Here is a 20,954-nt window from a genome sequence, read left to right as displayed (position 1 = left end):
ATGCATGATATTTTCCGGAAGTATCTGGATAAATTTATGATCGTTTATCTGGATGATATTCTGTTTTTTTCTGATGACTGGGACTCGCATGTAGAGCAGGTCAGGATGGTGTTTCAGGTTTTGCGTGAGAATGCTTTATTTGTTAAGGGCTCAAAGTGTCTCTTTGGAGTACAGAAGGTTCCCTTTTTGGGGTTTATTTTTTCCCCTTCTGCGGTGGAGATGGACCCAGTCAAGGTCCGTGCTATTCATGATTGGACTCAACCCACGTCAGTTAAGAGTCTTCAGAAGTTCTTGGGTTTTGCTAACTTCTACCGTCGTTTTATTGCTAATTTTTCTAGCATTGCTAAACCTTTGACGGATATGACCAAGAAAGGTTCTGATGTTGCTAACTGGGCTCCTGCAGCCGTGGAGGCTTTCCAGGAGTTGAAGCGCCGGTTTACTTCAGCGCCTGTTTTGTGCCAGCCTGATGTCTCACTTCCCTTTCAGGTTGAAGTGGATGCTTCTGAGATTGGGGCAGGGGCCGTTTTGTCGCAGAGAGGCCCTGGTTGCTCTGTGATGAGACCTTGTGCCTTTTTCTCGAGGAAGTTTTCGCCTGCTGAGCGGAATTATGATGTTGGCAATCGGGAGTTGTTGGCCATGAAGTGGGCATTTGAGGAGTGGCGTCATTGGCTCGAGGGTGCTAAGCATCGTGTGGTGGTCTTGACTGATCACAAAAATCTGATGTATCTCGAGTCTGCTAAACGCCTGAATCCTAGACAGGCCCGCTGGTCATTGTTTTTCTCCCGTTTTGACTTTGTGGTCTCGTATTTACCAGGTTCAAAGAATGTGAAGGCTGATGCTCTTTCAAGGAGCTTTGTGCCTGACTCTCTGGGAGTCGCAGAACCAGTTGGTATTCTTAAAGAGGGAGTTATCTTGTCAGCCATTTCTCCGGATTTGCGACGTGTGTTGCAGAGATTTCAGGCTGGTAGACCTGACTCTTGTCCACCTGACAGACTGTTTGTTCCTGATAAGTGGACCAGCAGAGTCATTTCCAAGGTTCATTCCTCGGTGTTGGCAGGGCATCCGGGAATTTTTGGCACCAGAGATCTGGTGGCTAGGTCCTTTTGGTGGCCTTCCTTGTCACGGGATGTGCGGTCGTTTGTGCAGTCCTGTGGGACTTGTGCTCGAGCTAAGCCTTGCTGTTCGCGTGCCAGCGGGTTGCTCTTGCCCTTGCCTGTCCCGAAGAGGCTTTGGACACACATTTCCATGGATTTCATTTCAGATCTCCCGGTGTCTCAGGGCATGTCTGTCATCTGGGTGGTATGTGATCGCTTTTCTAAGATGGTCCATTTGGTACCTTTGCCTAAGCTGCCTTCCTCTTCCGATCTGGTTCCTGTGTTCTTTCAGAATGTGGTTCGTTTACACGGCATTCCTGAGAATATTGTGTCTGACAGAGGATCCCAGTTTGTTTCCAGGTTCTGGCGATCCTTTTGTGCTAGGATGGGCATTGAGTTGTCGTTCTCGTCTGCCTTTCATCCTCAGACTAATGGACAAACGGAGCGAACTAATCAGACTCTGGAGGCTTATTTGAGGTGTTTTGTTTCTGTGGATCAGGATGATTGGGTGACCTTCTTGCCGTTGGCTGAGTTTGCCCTTAATAATCGGGCTAGTTCCGCTACATTGGTTTCGCCATTTTTCTGCAACTCTGGTTTCCATCCTCGTTTTTCCTCGGGACATGTGGAGCCTTCTGACTGTCCTGGGGTAGATTCTGTGGTGGATAGGTTGCAGCAGATCTGGAATCATGTGGTGGACAACTTGAAGTTGTCACAAGAGAAGGCTCAGCGTTTTGCCAACCGCCGCCGCGGTGTGGGTCCCCGACTTCGTGTTGGGGATTTGGTATGGCTGTCTTCTCGATTTGTTCCTATGAAGGTCTCCTCTCCTAAATTTAAGCCTCGCTTCATCGGTCCTTACAAGATATTGGAAATCCTTAATCCTGTGTCCTTTCACTTGGATCTTCCTGTGTCATTTGCCATTCACAACGTGTTCCATAGGTCTTTGTTGCGGCGGTACGTTGTACCTGTGGTTCCTTCTGCTGAGCCTCCTGCTCCGGTGTTGGTTGAGGGCGAGTTGGAGTATGTGGTGGAGAAGATCTTGGATTCTCGTCTCTCCAGGCGGAGGCTTCAGTATCTGGTCAAGTGGAAGGGCTATGGTCAGGAGGATAATTCCTGGGTGGTTGCCTCTGATGTGCATGCGGCCGATTTAGTTCGTGCCTTTCACGCTGCTCATCCTGATCGCCCTGGTGGTCTTGGTGAGGGTTCGGTGACCCCTCCTTAAGGGGGGGTACTGTTGTGAATTAGACTTTTTGGCTCCCTCTTGTGGTCACTAGTGGTATGACTCTGGGATTGTCTTTTTTCTGTTTGGCACTCACCTGGGTCGTTAGTCCAGGGGTGTCGCTATATTAACTTCCTGGATCCTTAGTCCAGTGCCTGGCATCGTTGTAATCAGATCCTTCTGTTGCTCCTGTCTGCTGGTCCTGGCTCTTGCAAAATTAAGCTAAGTCTTGCTTCTTTGTTTTTTGAGTTACTTGCTTTGCTACTATTTTTGTCCAGCTTGTACTAAATGTGATTTCTGACCTTGCTGGAAGCTCTAGGGGGCTGGTGTTCTCCCCCCGGCCGTTAGACGGTTCGGGGGTTCTTGAATATCCAGCGTGAATATTTTAATAGGGTTTTTGCTGACCATATAAGTCATCTTACTATATTCTGCTATTAGCTAGTGGGCCTCTCTTTGCTAAATACCTAGCTCATTCTTATGTTTGTCTTTTCCTCTTACCTCACCGTTATTATTTGTTGGGGGCTTGTATCCAACTTTTGGGGTCTTTTCTCTGGAGGCAAGAAAGGTCTTTCTTTTCCCTTCTAGGGTTAGTTAGTTCTCCGGCTGGCGCGAGACGTCTAGAACCAACGTAGGCATGTTCCCCGGCTACTTCTATTTGTGGTGCTAGGATTAGATATATGGTCAGCCCAGTTACCACTGCCCTATGAGCTGGTTTTTTGTGTTTGCAGACTTGGTATTGATTCCTGAGACCCTCTGCCATTGGGGTCATAACAGCCGAGGTCACCGACGCTAGCGTTGTCTCCGCCGCACAACGGGGGCAGCGGATGCATTTTTCCAGCGCATCCGCTGCCCCATTGTGAAGTGCGGGGAGGTGGGGGCGGAGTTCCGGCCGCGCATGCGCGGTCGGAAAAAGCGGACCGTCGGGAGCAAAAAACGTTACATGTAACGTTTTTTGCTCCCGGCGGACCGCCACAACACGGCACAACCGTCTCACGACGGTTGCGACGTGTGGCAATCCGTCGCAATGCGTCGCTAATGTTAGTCAATGGAGAAAAAACGCATCCTGCAAGCACTTTTGCAGGATGCGTTTTTTCTGCAAAACGACGCATTGTGACGGATTGCAGTTAACGCTAGTGTGAAAGTAGCCTAAGCTAGACCAGACTAACGAATGCTGCAAATTTTCATGTTATGCCTTAGTCTGGTCCATAAATCAAGCCAAACTAGTGTATTCTGTGATATTTCCCATGCAGACCTGAGGCATGTGTGAAAAATAGCCTATGTGCACTGGTAAATTGACTTAAAATTTGTCCTTTATGCACATGTCCAAAAATATGCCTGTGTGAACTAAAATAGAATTTGACACAAGGTTTCTGCTACCTCATCTGAAACAGCCATAATGTAGGAAAAGAGACCCTGATTCCAGTGATGTATCACTTAGTTTACTGGGTGCAGTGGTTGTGATACAATCAGAGTTTTTCGATGTAGGGGAGCTTAAAAAGCTAACATTGCCTACATCACAACCTTTCGTGTACATTGTATATGGACAGTAAGCTGCTAATCAGTGCTGGTTGTCGGACCAGGTCTTATGCAGACACTATACTGGGTAGTGCTAATCAGTGCTTGGCAAAAGTATAAGAAAATATAAACATAAAACTTTTCTTATTGATAAAACAGGAAAAATAAACACAAATGGGGGCAATAAATGACAAAAAGAAAGCATTTAGAGAATTAAAGCAAGTAGGTAGTGATGAGGCATTAAATAAATACAGAAAATTAAATAAATTCTGCAAAAAGCTAATCAAGGCAGCATAGATTGAGACCGAGAGACTCATTGCCAGAGAGAGTAAAAATAATCCCAAAATATCCTTTAACCCCTTTCTGTCATTGGACGTACTATTCCGTCCATGTGGGGTGGGCCCTACTTCCCAAGGACGGAATAGTACGTCCAGCACGATCGGCCGCGCTCACGGGGGGAGCGCGGCCGATCGCGGCCGGGTGTCAGCTGACTATCGCAGCTGACATCCGGCACTATGTGCCAGGAGCGGTCACGGACCGCCCCCGGCACATTAACCCCCGGCACACCGCGATCAAACATGATCGCGGTGTACCGGCGGTATAGGGAAGCATCGCGCAGGGAGGGGGCTCCCTGCGGGCTTCCCTGAGACCCCCGGAGCAACGCGATGTGATCGCGTTGCTCCGAGGGTCTCCTACCTCCTTCCTCGCTGCAGGTCCCGGATCCAAGATGGCCGCGGCATCCGGGTCCTGCAGGGAAGGAGGTGGCTTACCGAGTGTCTGCTCAGAGCAGACACTTGGTAAGCCTGCAGCCCTGCACAGCAGATCGCAGATCTGGCAGAGTGCTGTGCACACTGCCAGATCAATGATCTGTGATGTCCCCCCCTGGGACAAAGTAAAAAAGTTAAAAAAAAATGTCCACATGTGTAAAAAAAAAATAAAAAAAAAATTCCTAAATAAATAAATTAAAAAAATAATTATTCCCATAAATACATTTCTTTATCTAAATAAAAAAAAAATCAAACAATAAAAGTACACATATTTAGTATCGCCGCGTCCGTAACGACCCCACCTATAAAACTACATAACTAGTTATCCCCTTCAGTGAACACCGTAAAAAAAAAAAAAAAAAAACGAGGCAAAAAACAACGCTTTATTCTCATACCGCCAATCAAAAAGTGGAATAACACGCAATCAAAAAGACGGATATAAATAACCATTGTACCGCTGAAAACGTCATCTTGTCCCGCAAAAAACGAGGCGCCATACACCATCATCAGCGAAAAAATAAAAAAGTTATAGTCCTCAGAATAAAGAGATGCCAAAATAATTATTTTTTCTATAAAATAGCTTTTATCGTATAAGAGCGCCAAAACATAAAAAAATGATGTAAATGAGATATCGCTGTAATCGTACTGACCCGAAGAATAAAACTGCTTTATCAATTTTACCAAACGCGGAACGGTATAAATGCCTCCCCCAAGAAAAATTCATGAATAGCTGGTTTTTGGTCATTCTGCCTCACAAAAATCGGAATAAAAAGCGATCAAAAAATCTCCCGTGCCTGAACATGTTACCAATAAAAACGTCAACTCGTCCCGCAAAAAACAAGACCTCACATGACTCTGTGGACTCAAATATGGAAAAATGATAGCTCTCAAAATGTGGTAACGCAAAAAATATTTTTTGCAATAAAAAGCATCTTTTAGTGTGTGACGGCTGCCAATCATAAAAATCCGCTAAATAACCCGCTATAAAAGTAAATCAAACCCCCCCCTTCATCACCCGCTTAGGCTACGTTCACATTTGCGTTGTGCGCCGCAGCGTCGGCGACGCAACACACAACGCAGGAACACCGCATGCACAACACATGCACAACGCTGCGTTTTGCGACGCATGCGTCCTTTTTTTGCTTGGTTTTGTATGCACAAAAAATGCAACTTGCTGCGTCCTCTGCGCCATGACGCGTGCGCCGCAGTGACGCATGCGTCGCAAAACGCAAGTGCAACGCATGTCCATGCACCCCCATGTTAAATATAGGGGCGCATGACGCATGCGGCGACGCTGCGGCGCCCGACGCTGCGGCGCAGAACGCTAATGTGAACGTAGCCTTAGTTAGGGAAAAATTAAAAAAAATTAAAAAATGTATTTATTTCCATTTTCCCATTAGGGTTAGGGCTAGGGTTAGGGTTAGGGCTAGGGCTAGGGCTAGGGTTAGGGCTACATTTAGGGTTGGGGCTAAAGTTAGGGTTAGGGTTGGGGCTAAAGTTAGGGTTAGGATTACATTTACGGTTGGGAATAGGGTTGGGATTAGGGTTAGGGGTGTGTCTGGGTTAGAGGTGTGGTTAGGGTTACCGTTGGGATTAGGGTTAGGGGTGTGTGTGGATTAGGGTTTCAGTTATAATTGGGGGGTTTCCACTGTTTAGGCACATCAGGGGCTCTCCAAACGTGACATGGCGTCCCATTTCAATTCCAGCCAATTCTGCGTTGAAAAAGTAAAACAGTGCTCCTTCCCTTCCAAGCTCTCCCGTGCGCCCAAACAGGGGTTTACCCCAACATATGGGGTATCAGCGTACTCGGAACACATTGGAGAACAACTTTTGGGGTCCAATTTCTCCTGTTACCCTTGGGAAAATACAAAACTGGGGCTAAAAAATAATTTTTGTGGAAAAAAAAAATATTTTTTATTTGCATGGCTCTGCGTTATAAACTGTAGTGAAACACTAGGGGGTTCAAAGCTCTCACAACACATCTAGATGAGTTCCTTAGGGGGTCTACTTTCCAAAATGGTGTCACTTGTGGGGGGTTTCTACTGTTTAGGTACATTAGGGGCTCTGCAAACGCAATGTGACGCCTGCAGACCATTCCATCTAAGTCTGCATTCCAAATGGCGCTCCTTCCCTTCCGAGCCCTCCCATGCGCCCAAACGGTGGTTCCTCCCCACATATGGGGTATCAGCGTACTCAAGACAAATTGGACAACAACTTTTGGGGTCCAATTTCTCCTGTTACCATTGGGAAAATACAAAACTGGGGTTCGGCACATCCCCGGGACATACTCACCATATAGCAGGTAATACCTACGGCTGGTTCTGCCCTACAATATCAGCACCTTATATTGTTTTAGCACTTGCCACTAGGAGCTTTATACTTATTTGACTTCTTGGTATTTTTGGCCTTTACCTAAGTCTGCTAACAGCATTTGCTGATATTTGTATCTTATATATCTTTGTTTCTATCTATATTTATACTTGGTCTGTTCCAGCCCTTTGTTCATACTTTTGCACATGCACCTTACAATATATTAATATTTCATCTAATTTTTACACCGCTATATGGTCTCTTAAAACGGTTTATTAATACGTATATATTTATCTTCATACGTTATTGTACTTATTTCTGTACTATTTATATGTCCCTGGTTTTGTGCTGTTTTGGTATTTCTTCCCACCGTTCCACTGTTTATCTTATTTTATAAATAAATACTGTTACTTCACACCTTATTTTGGACTTTCTTGTCTGGGTTTTTTCGTTGTTCTTCAAACGCAATGTGACGCCTGCAGACCAATCCATCTAAGTCTGCATTGCAAATGATGCTCCTTCCCTTCCGAGCTCTGCCATGCGCTCAAACGGTGGTTCCCCCCCAGATATCAGGTATCAGCGTACTCAGGACAAATTGGACAACAATATATAGGGTCTAATTTCTCCTGTTACCCTTGGAAAAATACAAAACTGGGGGCTAAAAAATAATTTTTGTGGAAAAAAAAATATTTTTTATTTGCACGGCTCTGCGTTATAAACTGTAGTGAAACACTTAGGGGTTCAAATCTCTCACAACACATCTAGATGAGTTCCTTAGGGGGTCTACTTTCCAAAATGGTGTCACTTGTGTTTTTTTTTTACTGTTTAGGTACATTAGGGGCTCTGCAAACGCAATGTGACGCCTGCAGACCATTCCATCTAAGTCTGCATTCCAAAAGGCGCTCCATCCCTTCCGAGCCCTCCCATGCGCCCAAACGGTGGTTCCCCCTCACATATGGGTTATCGGCGTACTCAGGACAAATTGGACAACAACTTTTGGGGTCCAATTTCTCCTGTTACCCTCGGGAAAATACAAAACTGGGGACTAAAATATAATTTTTGTGGGAAAAAATTTTTGTTTTATTTTTACGGCTCTGCATTATAAACTTCTGTGAAGCACTTGGTGGGTCAAAGTGCTCACCACACCTCTAGATAAGTTCCTTAGGGGGTCTACTTTCCAAAATGGTGTCACTTGTGGGGGGTTTCAATGTTTAGGCACATCAGTGGCTCTCCAAACGCAACATGGCGTCCCATCTCAATTCCTGTCAATTTTGCAGTGAAAACTCAAACGGCGCTCCTTCCCTTCCGAGCTCTCCCATGCGCCCAAACAGTGGTTTACCCCCACATATGGGGTATCAGCGTACTTAGGACAAATTGCACAACAACTTTTGTGGTCCAATTTCTTCTCTTACCCTTGGGAAAATAAAAAATTGGGGGCGAAAAGATAATTTTTGTGAAAAAATATGATTTTTTATTTTTACGGTCCTGCATTATAAACTTCTGTGAAGCACTTGGTGGGTCAAAGTGCTCACCACACATCTAGATAAGTTCCTTTGGGGGTCAACTTTCCAAAATGGTGTCACTTGTGGGGGGTTTCAATGTTTAGGCACATCAGTGGCTCTCCAAACGCAACATGGCGTCCCATCTCAATTCCTGTCAATTTTGCAGTGAAAAGTCAAATGGCGCTCCTTCGCTTCCGAGCTCTGTCATGCGCCCAAACAGTGGTTTACCCCCACATATGGGGTATCGGCATACTCAGGACAAATTGTATAACATCTTTTGGGGTCCATTTTCTCCTGTTACCCTTGGTAAAATAAAACAAATTGGAGCTGAATTAAATTTTGTGTGAAAAAAAGTTAAATGTTCATTTTTATTTAAACATTCCAAAAATTCCTGTGAAACACCTGAAGGGTTAATAAACTTTTTGAATGTGGTTTTGAGCACCTTGAGGGGTGCAGTTTTTAGAATGGTGTCACACTTGGGTATTTTCTATCATATAGACCCCTCAAAATGACTTCAAATGAGATGTGGTCCCTAAAAAAAAATGGTGTTGTAAAAATGAGAAATTGCTGGTCAACTTTTAACCCTTATAACTCCCTAACAAAAAAAAATTTTGGTTCCAAAATGATGTTGATGTAAAGTAGACATGTGGGAAATGTTACTTATTAAGTATTTTGTGTGACATATCACTGTGATTTAATTGCATAAAAATTCAAATTTGGAAAATTGCAAAATTTTCAAAATTTTCACCAAATTTCCATTTTTTTCACAAATAAACGCAGGTAATATCAAAGAAATGTTACCACTATCATGAAGTACAATATGTCACGAGAAAACAATGTCAGAATCACCAGGATCCGTTGAAGCGTTCCAGAGTTATAACCTCATAAAGGGACAGTGGTCAGAATTGTAAAAATTGGCCCGGTCCATAACGTGCAAACCACCCTTGGGGGTGAAGGGGTTAACTACATAAATAGTAAGAAACTAAAAAATGAGAGTGTTGGCCCCCTTAAAAACAGTCTGGGTGAAATGGTGGATGAGGATGAGGAAAAATCCAATATACTAAATGACTTTTTTCAATAGTATTTACACAAGAAAATCCCATGAAAGACAATATGATCAGTGATAAAAAAAAATCCCTATTAAATGTCACGGCGGCGTCTAAAAATCACTAAAATTGACAAATCTCCGGGCCAAGATGGGATACATCCACGAGTACTTCAGGAATTAAGTACTGTCATAGATACACCATTATTTTTAATCTTTAAAGATTCCATAATAACAGGGTCTGTACCACAGGACTGGCGTATAGCAAATGTAGAAAAGATTTGTTCCAGCTCCAAATTGTAAAATTCCGATTCTTTATTGATCCATATTAAAAACATGGGCTGAATAACTCTCCATGGCACGGTAGGAAATGAGCTACGCGTTTCGATCTTTGCAGATCTTTGTCAGAGCTTTGACAAAGATCTGCAAAGATCGAAACGCGTAGCTCATTTCCTACCGTGCCATGGAGAGTTATTCAGCCCATGTTTTTAATATGGATCAATAAAGAATCGGAATTTTACAATTTGGAGCTGGAACAAATCTTTTCTTCTTTTGTCTGTTCAACACCACGCACATCAACGTGGAAGTTCCGTGCACCTGCTGGGGCTGCCTGGTGAGCTGGCTTTTTGTTTCTTAATTTGTATAGCAAATGTGGTGCCAATATTCAAAAAGGGGACAAAAACTGAACCTGGAAATTATAGGCCAGTAAGCTTAACCTCTACTGTGGGTAAAATCCTGGAGGGCATTCTAAGGGATGCTATGCTGGAGTATCTGAAGAGGAATAACCTCATGACCCAATATCAACATGGGTTTACTAGAGACTGTTCCTGTCAGACTAATCTGATCAGTTTCTATGAAGAGGTAAGTTCCGGACTGGACCAAGGGAACGCAGTGGACGTAGTGTATATGAACTTTTCAAAAGCTTTTGATACGGTGCCACACAAAAGGTTAATACATAAAATGAGAATAATGGGGATAGGGGAAAATATGTGTAAGGCCGGTTTCACACGTCAGTGGCTCCGGTTCGTGAGGTGACAGTTTCCTCACGTACCGGAGCCACTGACACACGTAGACCCATAAAAATCAATGCATCTGTGCAGATGTCATTGATTTTTTGCGGACCGTGTCTCCGTGTGCCAATCACGGAGACATGTCAGTGTTCGTGGGAGCGCACGTATTACACAGACCCATTAAAGTCAATGGGTCCATGTAAAACACGGACCACACACGGACCTCCGTGTGCAGTCCGTGTGGCGTGCAGGAGACAGCGCTACAGTAAGCGCTGTCCCCCCCACATGGTGCTGAAGCCGCGATTCATATCTTCCCTGCAGCAGCGTTTGCTGCATAGAAGATATGAATAATAGGGTTTAAAAGAAAGATCTATCTGTCCGCTGCCCTCCCACCCCCTGTGCGCCCCCCCCCCCCCCCCCCCCCCGCTGTTCTGAAAATACTCACCCGCTTCCCTTGTTGGCTGTCGCTGCTTCCTGGTCTGGCCGCCCCTTCTACTGTATGCGGTCACGTGGGGCCGCAGATTAGAGTCATGAATATGTGGCTCCACCTCCCATAGGGGTGGAGCCGCCTATTCATGACTGTAAATGAGCGGCCCCACGTGACCGCATACAGGAGAAGATGGGGCCAGACCAGGAAGCAGCGACAGCCAACGAGGGAGCGGGTGAGTATTTTCAGAACAGCGGGGGGGGGCGCACAGAGGGTGGGGGGGCGGCGGACAGATAGATCTTTCTTTTAAACACTATTATTCATATCTTCCATGCAGCAAACGCTGCTGCACAGAAGATATGAATCGCGGCTTCAGCAAGCTTCAGTGTGGTACCCACTCGGCACACGGGCGGCACACGTGTGCCGCACGTATGGCCTACGTGAGCTCACGGGCACACTGACACGGATAACTCCGGTACCGATTTTTTCCGGTACCGGAATTATCTGGACGTGTGGGACAGCCCTAAGTGCATTAAGGAAAAAAAGGGTGGTTTTTAAAGGAGCACACTCGGACTGGGTCACAGTTAGCAGTGGGGTACCGCAGGGGTCAGTATTGGGCCCGCTTCTTTTTAACGTATTTATTAATGACCTTGTAGGGGGCATACAGAATTTCAATATTTGCAGATGACACTAAACTAAGGGTAATCAATACAGAAGAGGACAATTTTATATTACAGGAGGATTTATGTAAACTAGAAGCTTGGGCTGATAAATGGCAAATGAGCTTTAATGGGGATAAATGTAAGGTCATGCACTTGGGTAGAGCAAATAAGATGTATAATTATGTGCTTAAAGGGAACCTGTCACCAATATTGCCTTGCGCAGGCGTGTACTCCGGAGGACAGAGAATGAACTTCAATCCAATATTGCAGCCAGCATGCAGCCAGCAGGTAAGGAAAGGGTGAATCAAACACCCAAAACCCCCGCCCATATGACCCAAAACTGGTCCCGCCAAATTCAGGTGACAGGTTCCCTTTAATTGTAAAACACTGGGAAAAACCATCAATGAAAAAGACCTGGGTGTATGGGTGGACGACAAACTCACATTTAGTGGCCAGTGTCAGGCAGCTGCAAAAAAGGCAAATAACATAATGGGATGCATTAACCCCTTCAAGTCGCGGCCCTTTTTCGTTTTTGCGTTTTCGTTTTTCACTCCCCTCCTTCCCAGAGCCTTAACTTTTTTATTTTTCCGTCAATATGGCCATGTGAGGGCTTATTTTTTGCGGGACGAGTTGTACTTTTGAACAACACCATTGGTTTTACCATGTCTTTTACTAGAAAACGGGAAAAAAATTCCAAGTGCGGTGAAATTGCAAAAAAAGTGCAATCCCACACTTGTTTTTTGCTTGGCTTTTTTGCTAGGTTCACTAAATGCTAAAACTGACCTGCCATTATGATTCTCCAGGTCATTACGAGTTCATAGACACCTAATATGTCTAGGTTATTTTTTATCCAAGTGGTGAAAAAAAATTCAAAACTTTGCTTAAAAAAAAAAAAAAAAAAAAGTGCCATTTTCCGATACCCGTAGCGTCTCCATTTTTCGTGATCTGGGGTCGGTTGAGGGCTTATTTTTTGCGTGCCGAGCTGACGTTTTTAATAATATCACTTTTGTGCAGATACGTTCTTTTGATCGCCCGTTATTGCATTTTAATTCAATAAAAACAAGAAAAAGAAGCGCACATAGAGTAATACCTTCAGGTATCGCAATCACCTGGACCCCCACAAAACAGACTCACCTGGTCTGGTTGTGATAAGTCACAACTCCCTTGGATAAGCACGTATGGTCGCAGCAGGCTCCCGGCAAACAGTATGGATCCACATGGAAAGAAATAGAACCGGAGGATAGAAGCCGCGCAGACCACAATAAAGGTAACAGAGTTACACACACACTCTGTTTATTAGCCTACGCGTTTCGTGGCAAACAGGCCACTTCATCAGGGCATCAAGATTCATCAGTAAAACCAGGTATATATACCCACGAATACAATCAAAAAAAAAACACAAAGAAAAACCTTTTTGAAACAAATTTTATCACTACTTTTTCGTCACAAAATGTACAAATACGGAATATATTAGAAAAACATTGGAGTGTGATCTTAAATGATCCTATCCTCAACAAGGTGGTTCCTAGGAAACCAACTGTAACATTTAAAAGGGCCCCCACCATCAAAAACGTCTTGGCACCCAGTGTAGTAAAGAGTTCCACCTCTGGATGCACTTTAGTAGGTAATGAATGGATTGGCCGTAATGGGTCTTACCGATGTAATAGACGTAGGTGTAAATGTTGTAGATCTATTAATAACAACGTTGACAGTTTCATGTCGTTTGTAAAGAAAGGGAAGGCTTTTAATATCAATTCTAGAATGACGTCTCAGACAGATTATGTAATCTATTTAATTCAGTGCAACTGTGGTAAACAGTACGTAGGAAGGACTTCTCAACCTCTTCACAAACGTGTCAACTCTCATAGGTTTAATATCCTTAGAGGTTTTTCTAAACATGGATTATCGCGACATTGTACCATAGTTCATCATGGTAACGTTAAATTATCTGTTACCCCCATTGACCATGTGCCTGTGAATACACCTAGGAGATTGGAGATCCTGGCTAAAAAAGAAACATATTGGATATTTAAGTTGGGCACTTTAAGCCCTGGTGGATTGAATGAGGTAAGTGACCTCTTCTAGAAATCAATATGTAATATCATGAATTTTCATCACATTGACATTCCTCTGTGATGGATTTTTTTGATGGTTGAAGTTCCTCCGTGTGACGATGTGGCGAGAGACTATTGACTATAGTGGCCCCCATTTTCCATGAATCCAGGTGGCTGACTGGTCTAGGGTGCTGCTCATTTCTTTGCAGTGTTTGTAGACCTCTAGATCAAATGGGTTCAATTCCTGAATGAACCGTTGAAATAGAGTATATGGGAATTTACCCTCCCCCCTACTTCTTTCATTTCATGTGATTCTTGTTCCAATTAATCCTATTGATATTGAAGTACACTACAGACACGCTATGTAGTGTCAGTTATCTCATATTGGCCCTTGGTTTCCTTTGCTATGGGTCAATATATGATATTTTAAGTGTTTTGAATGGGTTAAACTGGTGAATCAAGATAAATAGTTGCCTTCACCTTAGACCACTTGGTGGTTTAGTGGTATAAGACGGAGGTTTTATCTCTGGAGGATAGTTTTTAGGTTTCTTCCAGCGTGAGTTCTAATCCTGGTTTATCTGGATACCAGAAATGTTTACATTTGTTTTTATTATTTATTGATGAATATATAGGGTTTTAAAGATCGATCATTGTGTTTCAATGTATTTTAATGTTTTGTATCAAATATTATGGGTGTATTTACAAATTTTTGATCTAAAGTGGGTGTTCCCACCAGAAGTGATGTCGTAAGAGGGTGGGTTTTGTGTTTTTTTGATTGTATTCGTGGGTATACATACCTGGTTTTACTGATGAATCTTGATGCCCTGATGAAGTGGCCTGTTTGCCACGAAACGCGTAGGCTAATAAACAGAGTGTGTGTGTAACTCTGTTACCTTTATTGTGGTCTGCGCGGCTTCTATCCTCCGGTTCTATTTCTTTCCATGTGGATTTTAATTCAATGTCACGGCGACCAAAAAAACGTAATTCTGGCGTTTTTATTTTTTTTATCGCTACGCTGTTTAGCGATCAGGTTAATGCTTTTTTTTTATTGCTAGATCGGGTGATTCTGAACGCGGCGATACCAAATACGTGTAGGTTTGATTTTTTTTAATTGTTTTATTTAGGATGGGGCGAAAGGGGGGTGATTTAAACTTTTATGTTTTTTACATTTTTTTCATATTTTTAAAAACATTTTTTTTTACCTGTGCCATGCTTCAATAGCCTCCATGGGAGGCTAGAAGCTGGCACAACTCGATTGGCTCAGCTACATAGCAGCGATCATCAGATCGCTGCTATGTAGCTGAAATGCAGGTGTGCTGTGAGCGCCGACCACAGGGTGGCGCTCACAGCAGGCCTGCATCAGTAACCATAGAGGTCTCAAGGACCGCTATGGTTACTGTCCTGACACATCGCCGACCCCTGATCATGTGACAGGGGTCGGTGATGACGTCATTTCCGTCCACCCGGCCGGAAGCTTTAGTTAAATGCCGCTGTCTGCGTTTGACAGCGGCATTTAACATGTTAATAGCGGTGGATGAATAGCGATTTCACCCGCCGCTATTGCGCGCACATGTCAGCTGTACAAAACAGCTGACATGTCGCGACTTTGATGTGGGCTCAGCGCCGGAGCCCACATCAAAGGGCGATTCACGGCATGCGCAGTACATGTACGGCGCATGTCGTGAAAGGGTTAAAAGAGGCATAGATGCTCATGAGGAGAACATAATTGTACCCCTATACAAGTCACTAGTTCGACCACACTTAGAATACTGTGTACAGTTCTGGTCTCCGGTGTACAAGACATAGCTGAAGAAGAACGGGTGCAGAGAAGAGCGACCAAGGTTATTAGAGGACTGGGGGGTCTGCAATACCAAGATAGGTTATTACACTTGGGGCTATTTAGTTTGGAAAATCGAAGGCTAAGGGGTGATCTTATTTTAATGTATAAATATATGAGGGGACAGTACAAAGACCTTTCTGATGATCTTTTTAATCATAAACCTGAGACAGAGACAAGGGGGCATCCTCTACGTCTGGAGGAAAGAAGGTTTAAGCATAATAACAGATTCTTTACTGTTAGAGCAGTGAGACTATGGAACTCTCTGCCGTATGATGTTGTAATTAGTCATTCATTACTAAAATTTAAGAGGGGACTGGATGCCTTTCTTGAAAAGCATAATGTTACAGTTTTATATACTAGTTTCCTAGATAGGGCGTTGATCCAGGGAACTAGTCTGATTGTCGTATGTGGAGTCGGGAAGGAATTTTTTTCCCCAATGTGGAGCTTACTGTTTGCCACATGGGGTTTTATTGCCTTCCTCTGGATCAACATGTTAGGGCCTGTTAGGTTAGGCTGTGGGCTGAACAAGATGGACTTAAAGGGAACCTGTCACCCCCAAAATCGAAGGTGAGCTAAGCCCACCGGCATCAGGGGCTTATCTACAGCATTCTGGAATGCTGTATATAAGCCCCTGATGTATCCTGAAAGATGAGAAAAGAGGTTAGATTATACTCACCCAGGGGCGTTCCCGCTGTGGTCCGGTCCGATGGGTGTCGCGGTCTGGTCCCGCGCCTCCCATCTTCTTACGATGATGTCCTCTTGTCTTCACGCTGCGGCTCTGGTGCAGGCATACTTTATCTACCCTGTTGAGGGCAGAGCAAAGTACTGCAGTGCGCAGGCGCCGGGAAAGGTCAGAGCAGCCCGGCGCCTGCGCACTGTAGTACTTTGCTCTGCCCTCAACAGGGCAGACAAAGTACGCCTGCGCCGGAGCTGCAGTGTGAAGACAAGAAGAGGACATCATCGTAAGAAGATGGGAGGCCCCGGACCGGACCGCGACGCCCATCGGATCGGACCGCCCGCCCAGGTGAGTATAATCTAACCTCTTTTTCTCATCTTTCAGGATACATCGGGGGCTTTCTACAGCATTCCAGAATGCTGTAGATAAGCCCCTGATGCCGATGGGCTTAGCTCACCTTTGATTTTTTTTGGGTGACAGGTTCCCTTTAAAGTCTTCCTTCAACCTTAATAACTATGTTACTATGATACCATATTGGTGTTTCATCAAATAAATGAATACATGTAGGTTTTGCTTGTGTTGTATGAATTACTTTACATTACTTTAATTGTCTTTTTTATGTGTTACAGTAAAGGATATCAGCGTAATGAGCATGGTCTCTAAAGCCATCAGCAGGCAGCTTATCGGCTACATCTCCTCACCAGCAGGAAATCAGCGACTGTTGTGCCAGAACTTCCACTGTGCTAGTTTTGTGGAAGGAAGAAGCGAGGCTCCAATACTGGAACATTACAGAACATTAGGTGAACAGTATTCTACATTCTAAAATTAGTTCTTTTCAAAATGTAGGGTATTTTTTACTAAATCGCCCATTACGGCTGGAGGCTACACGGTAATTTTGTCCACGACACAGGTCGTGTGGCAAAAGATAGCTGTATGCCGCTTATACATTACAGCATAGCGACAAGCAAATTGCAAAAAGTTTAATCCAGTTACATTTTTGTGATTTGCTTGTCGCAGTTGTGGTACTTTGCTTGTAGCAATGTAAGCCCATTCACTTGCACTATCCTGTGCTGTAGCAGCAACATCCTGCGATGTTTGGACACACGACCTGTGTCACCATACATCAGCAGCCTAAAGGTACCTTCACATTAAGCGACGCTGCAGCGATAGCGACAACGATGCCGATCGCTGCAGCGTTGCTGTTTGATCGCTGGAGAGCTGTCACACAGACTGCTCTCCAGCGACCAACGATGCCGAGGTCCCCGGGTAACCAGGGTAAACATCGGGTTACTAATCGCAGGGCCGCGCTTAGTAACCCGATGTTTACCCTGGTTACCAGCGTAAAATGTAAAAAAAACAAACAGTACATACTTACATTCGCGTCCCCCGGCGTCCGCTTCCTGCACTGACTGAGCGCCGACCCTAACAGCACAGCGGTGATGTCACCGCTGTGCTGTACTTTCACTTTCACTTTACGGCGCTCAGTCAGTGTGGGAAGCGGACGCCGGGGGACGCGAAGGTGAGTATGTACTGTTTGTTTTTTTTACATTTTACACTGGTAACTAGGGTAAACGTCGGGTTACTAAGCGCGGCCCTGCGCTTAGTAACCCGATGTTTACCCTGGTTACCAGTGTAAAACATCGCTGGTATCGTTGCTTTTGGTGTCATACACGACGATACACGCCGGTCTGACGACCAAATAAAGTTCTGAACTTTGTTCAACGACCAGCGATATCACAGCAGGATCCTGATCGCTGCTGTGTGTCAAACTAAACGATATCGCTAGCCAGGACGCTGCAACGTCACGGATCGCTAGCGATATCGTTTAGTGTGAAGGTACCTTTAAATGTTGTCACCGCCAACTATTTTTTTTATCATCTACATTTGCAGTAAAGAAAAAGCATCATTTGGACTTCATGAACGAGGTTGAAATATGGCTCTGAAAGAGACCTATATTTTGGTGTAATCTCATATTTGGGAAGACTTACTGTAAAGTTCTCCAGTGATACTGGAAGCAATGCTGCTGTAGCATAGAAAATCATATGATGCGTCTGGAGTTTTTAAAATGCTTGTTTTTGCTTAGTCTACCTATGATATCATCAAGTTACATGTGACTACAACAAGCTATGATGTTACTATGTGAAAACATCACATGCAAAGTCACTGTATATCTTTAGCTTTGCTTAAAAATATTGAAAGGTCTGATATAATTGAATCTTGTCCAAGGATTTCATAAGGTAAGCTTTGCAGAGTATCATGGGTGGCGGGAAAGTCCAAAACAACAAACTGGTTATCTTGCAACTGTTAGAAATAATACACCAGTGATGTTGTCTCACTGGCTTTAGGGTATGTTCCCACAATGAGATTTTGGTAAGTTTTGATGTTGCAGATTTTCAGCACCTATTAAGTAAATTACGGTAGGTTACTTGCATTTTTCATTTTGTTTTTGATAGCGGTTTTCTACTTGCATTATTGGTATGTCATGTATGTCAAAGCTGCTTTGTGTTTGATACTTCCCAGTGTTTGGCTTTGGCAAAACTCTATTGCGATAGTCATGTGCGGATTTCATGCATTTTTTATGCCTTTCTGCTGCAGAAATGCACTAAAAACGCATGTGTGTTTTTTTTCTAGTGCAATTCTAGAGAAAAATTTTGCACATAAAACTCAGCGCACCTGCAAGAGAAATTGAAATGTTGCAGATTGAAAACATGCATCGCAGGTCAGTTTTTGCTGAGTGAAAAAGAAGCACAGTGTGCATTAGATTTCTTTAATTCCCATCCACTTTACTGGAACTGTAAGAGGTTGCATTTTTTGCGCAACGAAAATATGCGTCATCAAAACTCGCAAAAAATCGTTGGCACACAGCCTAAGGGTTTGTGTACAATTACAATTACAATGTAATCACACTTTTTTTTTGCTGTGATTTTCCAAAATTGAAAACTCCAAATGCAGTAAAATTGCTTCATATGAATATACCCCTAGTCAACTAATGCAGTGGTCATAGAAGTCTCCTGCCTGATAAACCAGCATTTTGCAATGAAAATAAGTTGGTGAAAAGTGACTTGCAGTGTAACGTTAGATTCTAATTAATTATATTCTAAAAATACAAATTGCCTCCAAATAAATTAGAAAATGCACAAAAAATTTATTAAAATTATTTGACACACATTTCCATACTAAATTAGTTTTTCCCCTTTGAGATTGCTTGTGGCAAAGAGCAGGACAGATTACCTTGTCAGGCTCGTGTACAGCTTAAAAAAAATGATTGTTATACTTGAGCTGGTTTCTAGGTCATACCTCCTGAGTTCTATATTGGTGAGATAGTTAATTTCCTTTTTGAAGCTCTAACCTTGGCAAAAACAATAGCTGCATGAAGATAGCCATACCTGTACCTGTGGTGTGACCATTTGGTGTTTATCAGTGTGATTCTGGATCATTTGCCATGGTAAAAGACAGGTATTTAATATGTTATGGAGATAGACAAGCATACATAGGTTTAAATAAATTAGGTTACTTTCGTTTTTTTCACTGCATTTTTGAGTGCATTTTTATCATATTTTTTTAAGCTGCTTTTTTGTCACTTGTTGGTATGCTAGATTTTAAATAAAGCTGACTTGTTTTTTATATCTCCTGGCATTTGACCTTGACAAAACTTTATTGATACATTCAATGCAGACTACATGTGGTTTTAGTGCATTTCAGCAGCAAAAACGCACGAGCGTTTTTACATGTGGATTTTCTGCATTTAATGCAAGTCTATAGGATAAATCTGCACATACAACTCAGCATACCCACAAGAGAAATTGACATGTTGCAGATTTGTAGCTCGCATCGCAGGTCAATTTACGCTGAGCAAAAGAGAAGCACAATGAGCATTAGATTTCTAGAAATCACATCCACTTTGATGGAACCATAAATGCTGCATTTTTGACATAGCAAAACTACACAACATCAAAAACTCACCTAAAGCTTATCGTGAGGACAGCCTGAGATAGCCATAATGTTGAGAAATTGTAAAAAAAACTACAGATGGAGCATGCAGTATCTAAGGGCTCATACTCATCTACACAGGAAACGAATGAGTGCAATCCGATAAAAAATCGGACTGCACTCTGACCAATGTTAGGCTGGTTTCACACTTGCGTTTTGATCTGCAGCGTTTTAAAAAAAAACGCATGTGGTGAAAAAACGCATGTAAACGCGGCAAAACGCTGTGTTTTTTAGACCCATGCGTTTTTGCATGCAGAAAAAAAATGCGGCGTTTTGCCGCAATTACATGCGTTTTTTCCTGCGTTTGCGTTTTTTAAACGCATGCTGAGAAGTGTGTGACAGCTGCCAATCATCAAAATCAACTAGAAAACCCACTATAAACAGAAATAGCTAGGGTTAGGGTTAGGGTTATGGATAGGGTTAGGGTTAGGATCCCTAGGGTTAGGGTTAGGGGTAGCTTTTTATTAGAAGAATGTCCTGGTCACCAGGTCACTGATAAGCCACCCCCCACCATCAAGGTGATAAAGGGATCCAAACCCTAACCCTAACCCTGACAAGCCAACCCCCACCATCAAGGTGATAAATGGATCCAAACCCTAACCCTACCCCTAACCCTGACAAGCCACCCCCCACCATCAAGGTGATAAAGGGATACAAACCCTAACCCTGACAAGCCACCCCCCACCATCAAGGTGATAAAGGGATCCAAACCCTACCCCTAACCCTGACAAGCCACCCCCCACCATCAAGGTGATAAAGGGATCCAAACCCTACCCCTAACCCTGACATGCCACCCCCCACCATCAAGGTGATAAAGGGATCCAAACCCTAACCCTAACCCTGACA

The 20,954-nt window shown here is 43.6% G+C and overlaps 1 protein-coding gene across 6 annotated transcripts in view; it reads left to right on the top strand.

Annotated features, from left to right (window-relative positions):
- FBXO47 (F-box protein 47) overlaps positions 1-20,954 on the top strand; it is a 294,585-nt gene that overhangs the window by 46,287 nt on the left and 227,344 nt on the right. For all 6 annotated transcript variants that reach the window (XR_013213411.1, XM_077252314.1, XM_077252317.1 and 3 more), the window contains one exon: positions 16,748-16,918. Coding sequence is in view for 5 of the 6 variants with exons in the window: in XM_077252314.1 (XP_077108429.1) it covers positions 16,748-16,918 (171 nt within the window). In the remaining variant the exon portion in view is untranslated. The remainder of the gene's footprint in view (positions 1-16,747; positions 16,919-20,954) is intronic.

Source organism: Ranitomeya variabilis, chromosome 4, assembly GCF_051348905.1.
Source record: "Ranitomeya variabilis isolate aRanVar5 chromosome 4, aRanVar5.hap1, whole genome shotgun sequence".
In the NCBI taxonomy this organism is placed as follows: domain Eukaryota; kingdom Metazoa; phylum Chordata; class Amphibia; order Anura; family Dendrobatidae; genus Ranitomeya; species Ranitomeya variabilis.
This window is presented reverse-complemented; position numbering and strand designations above follow the sequence as displayed.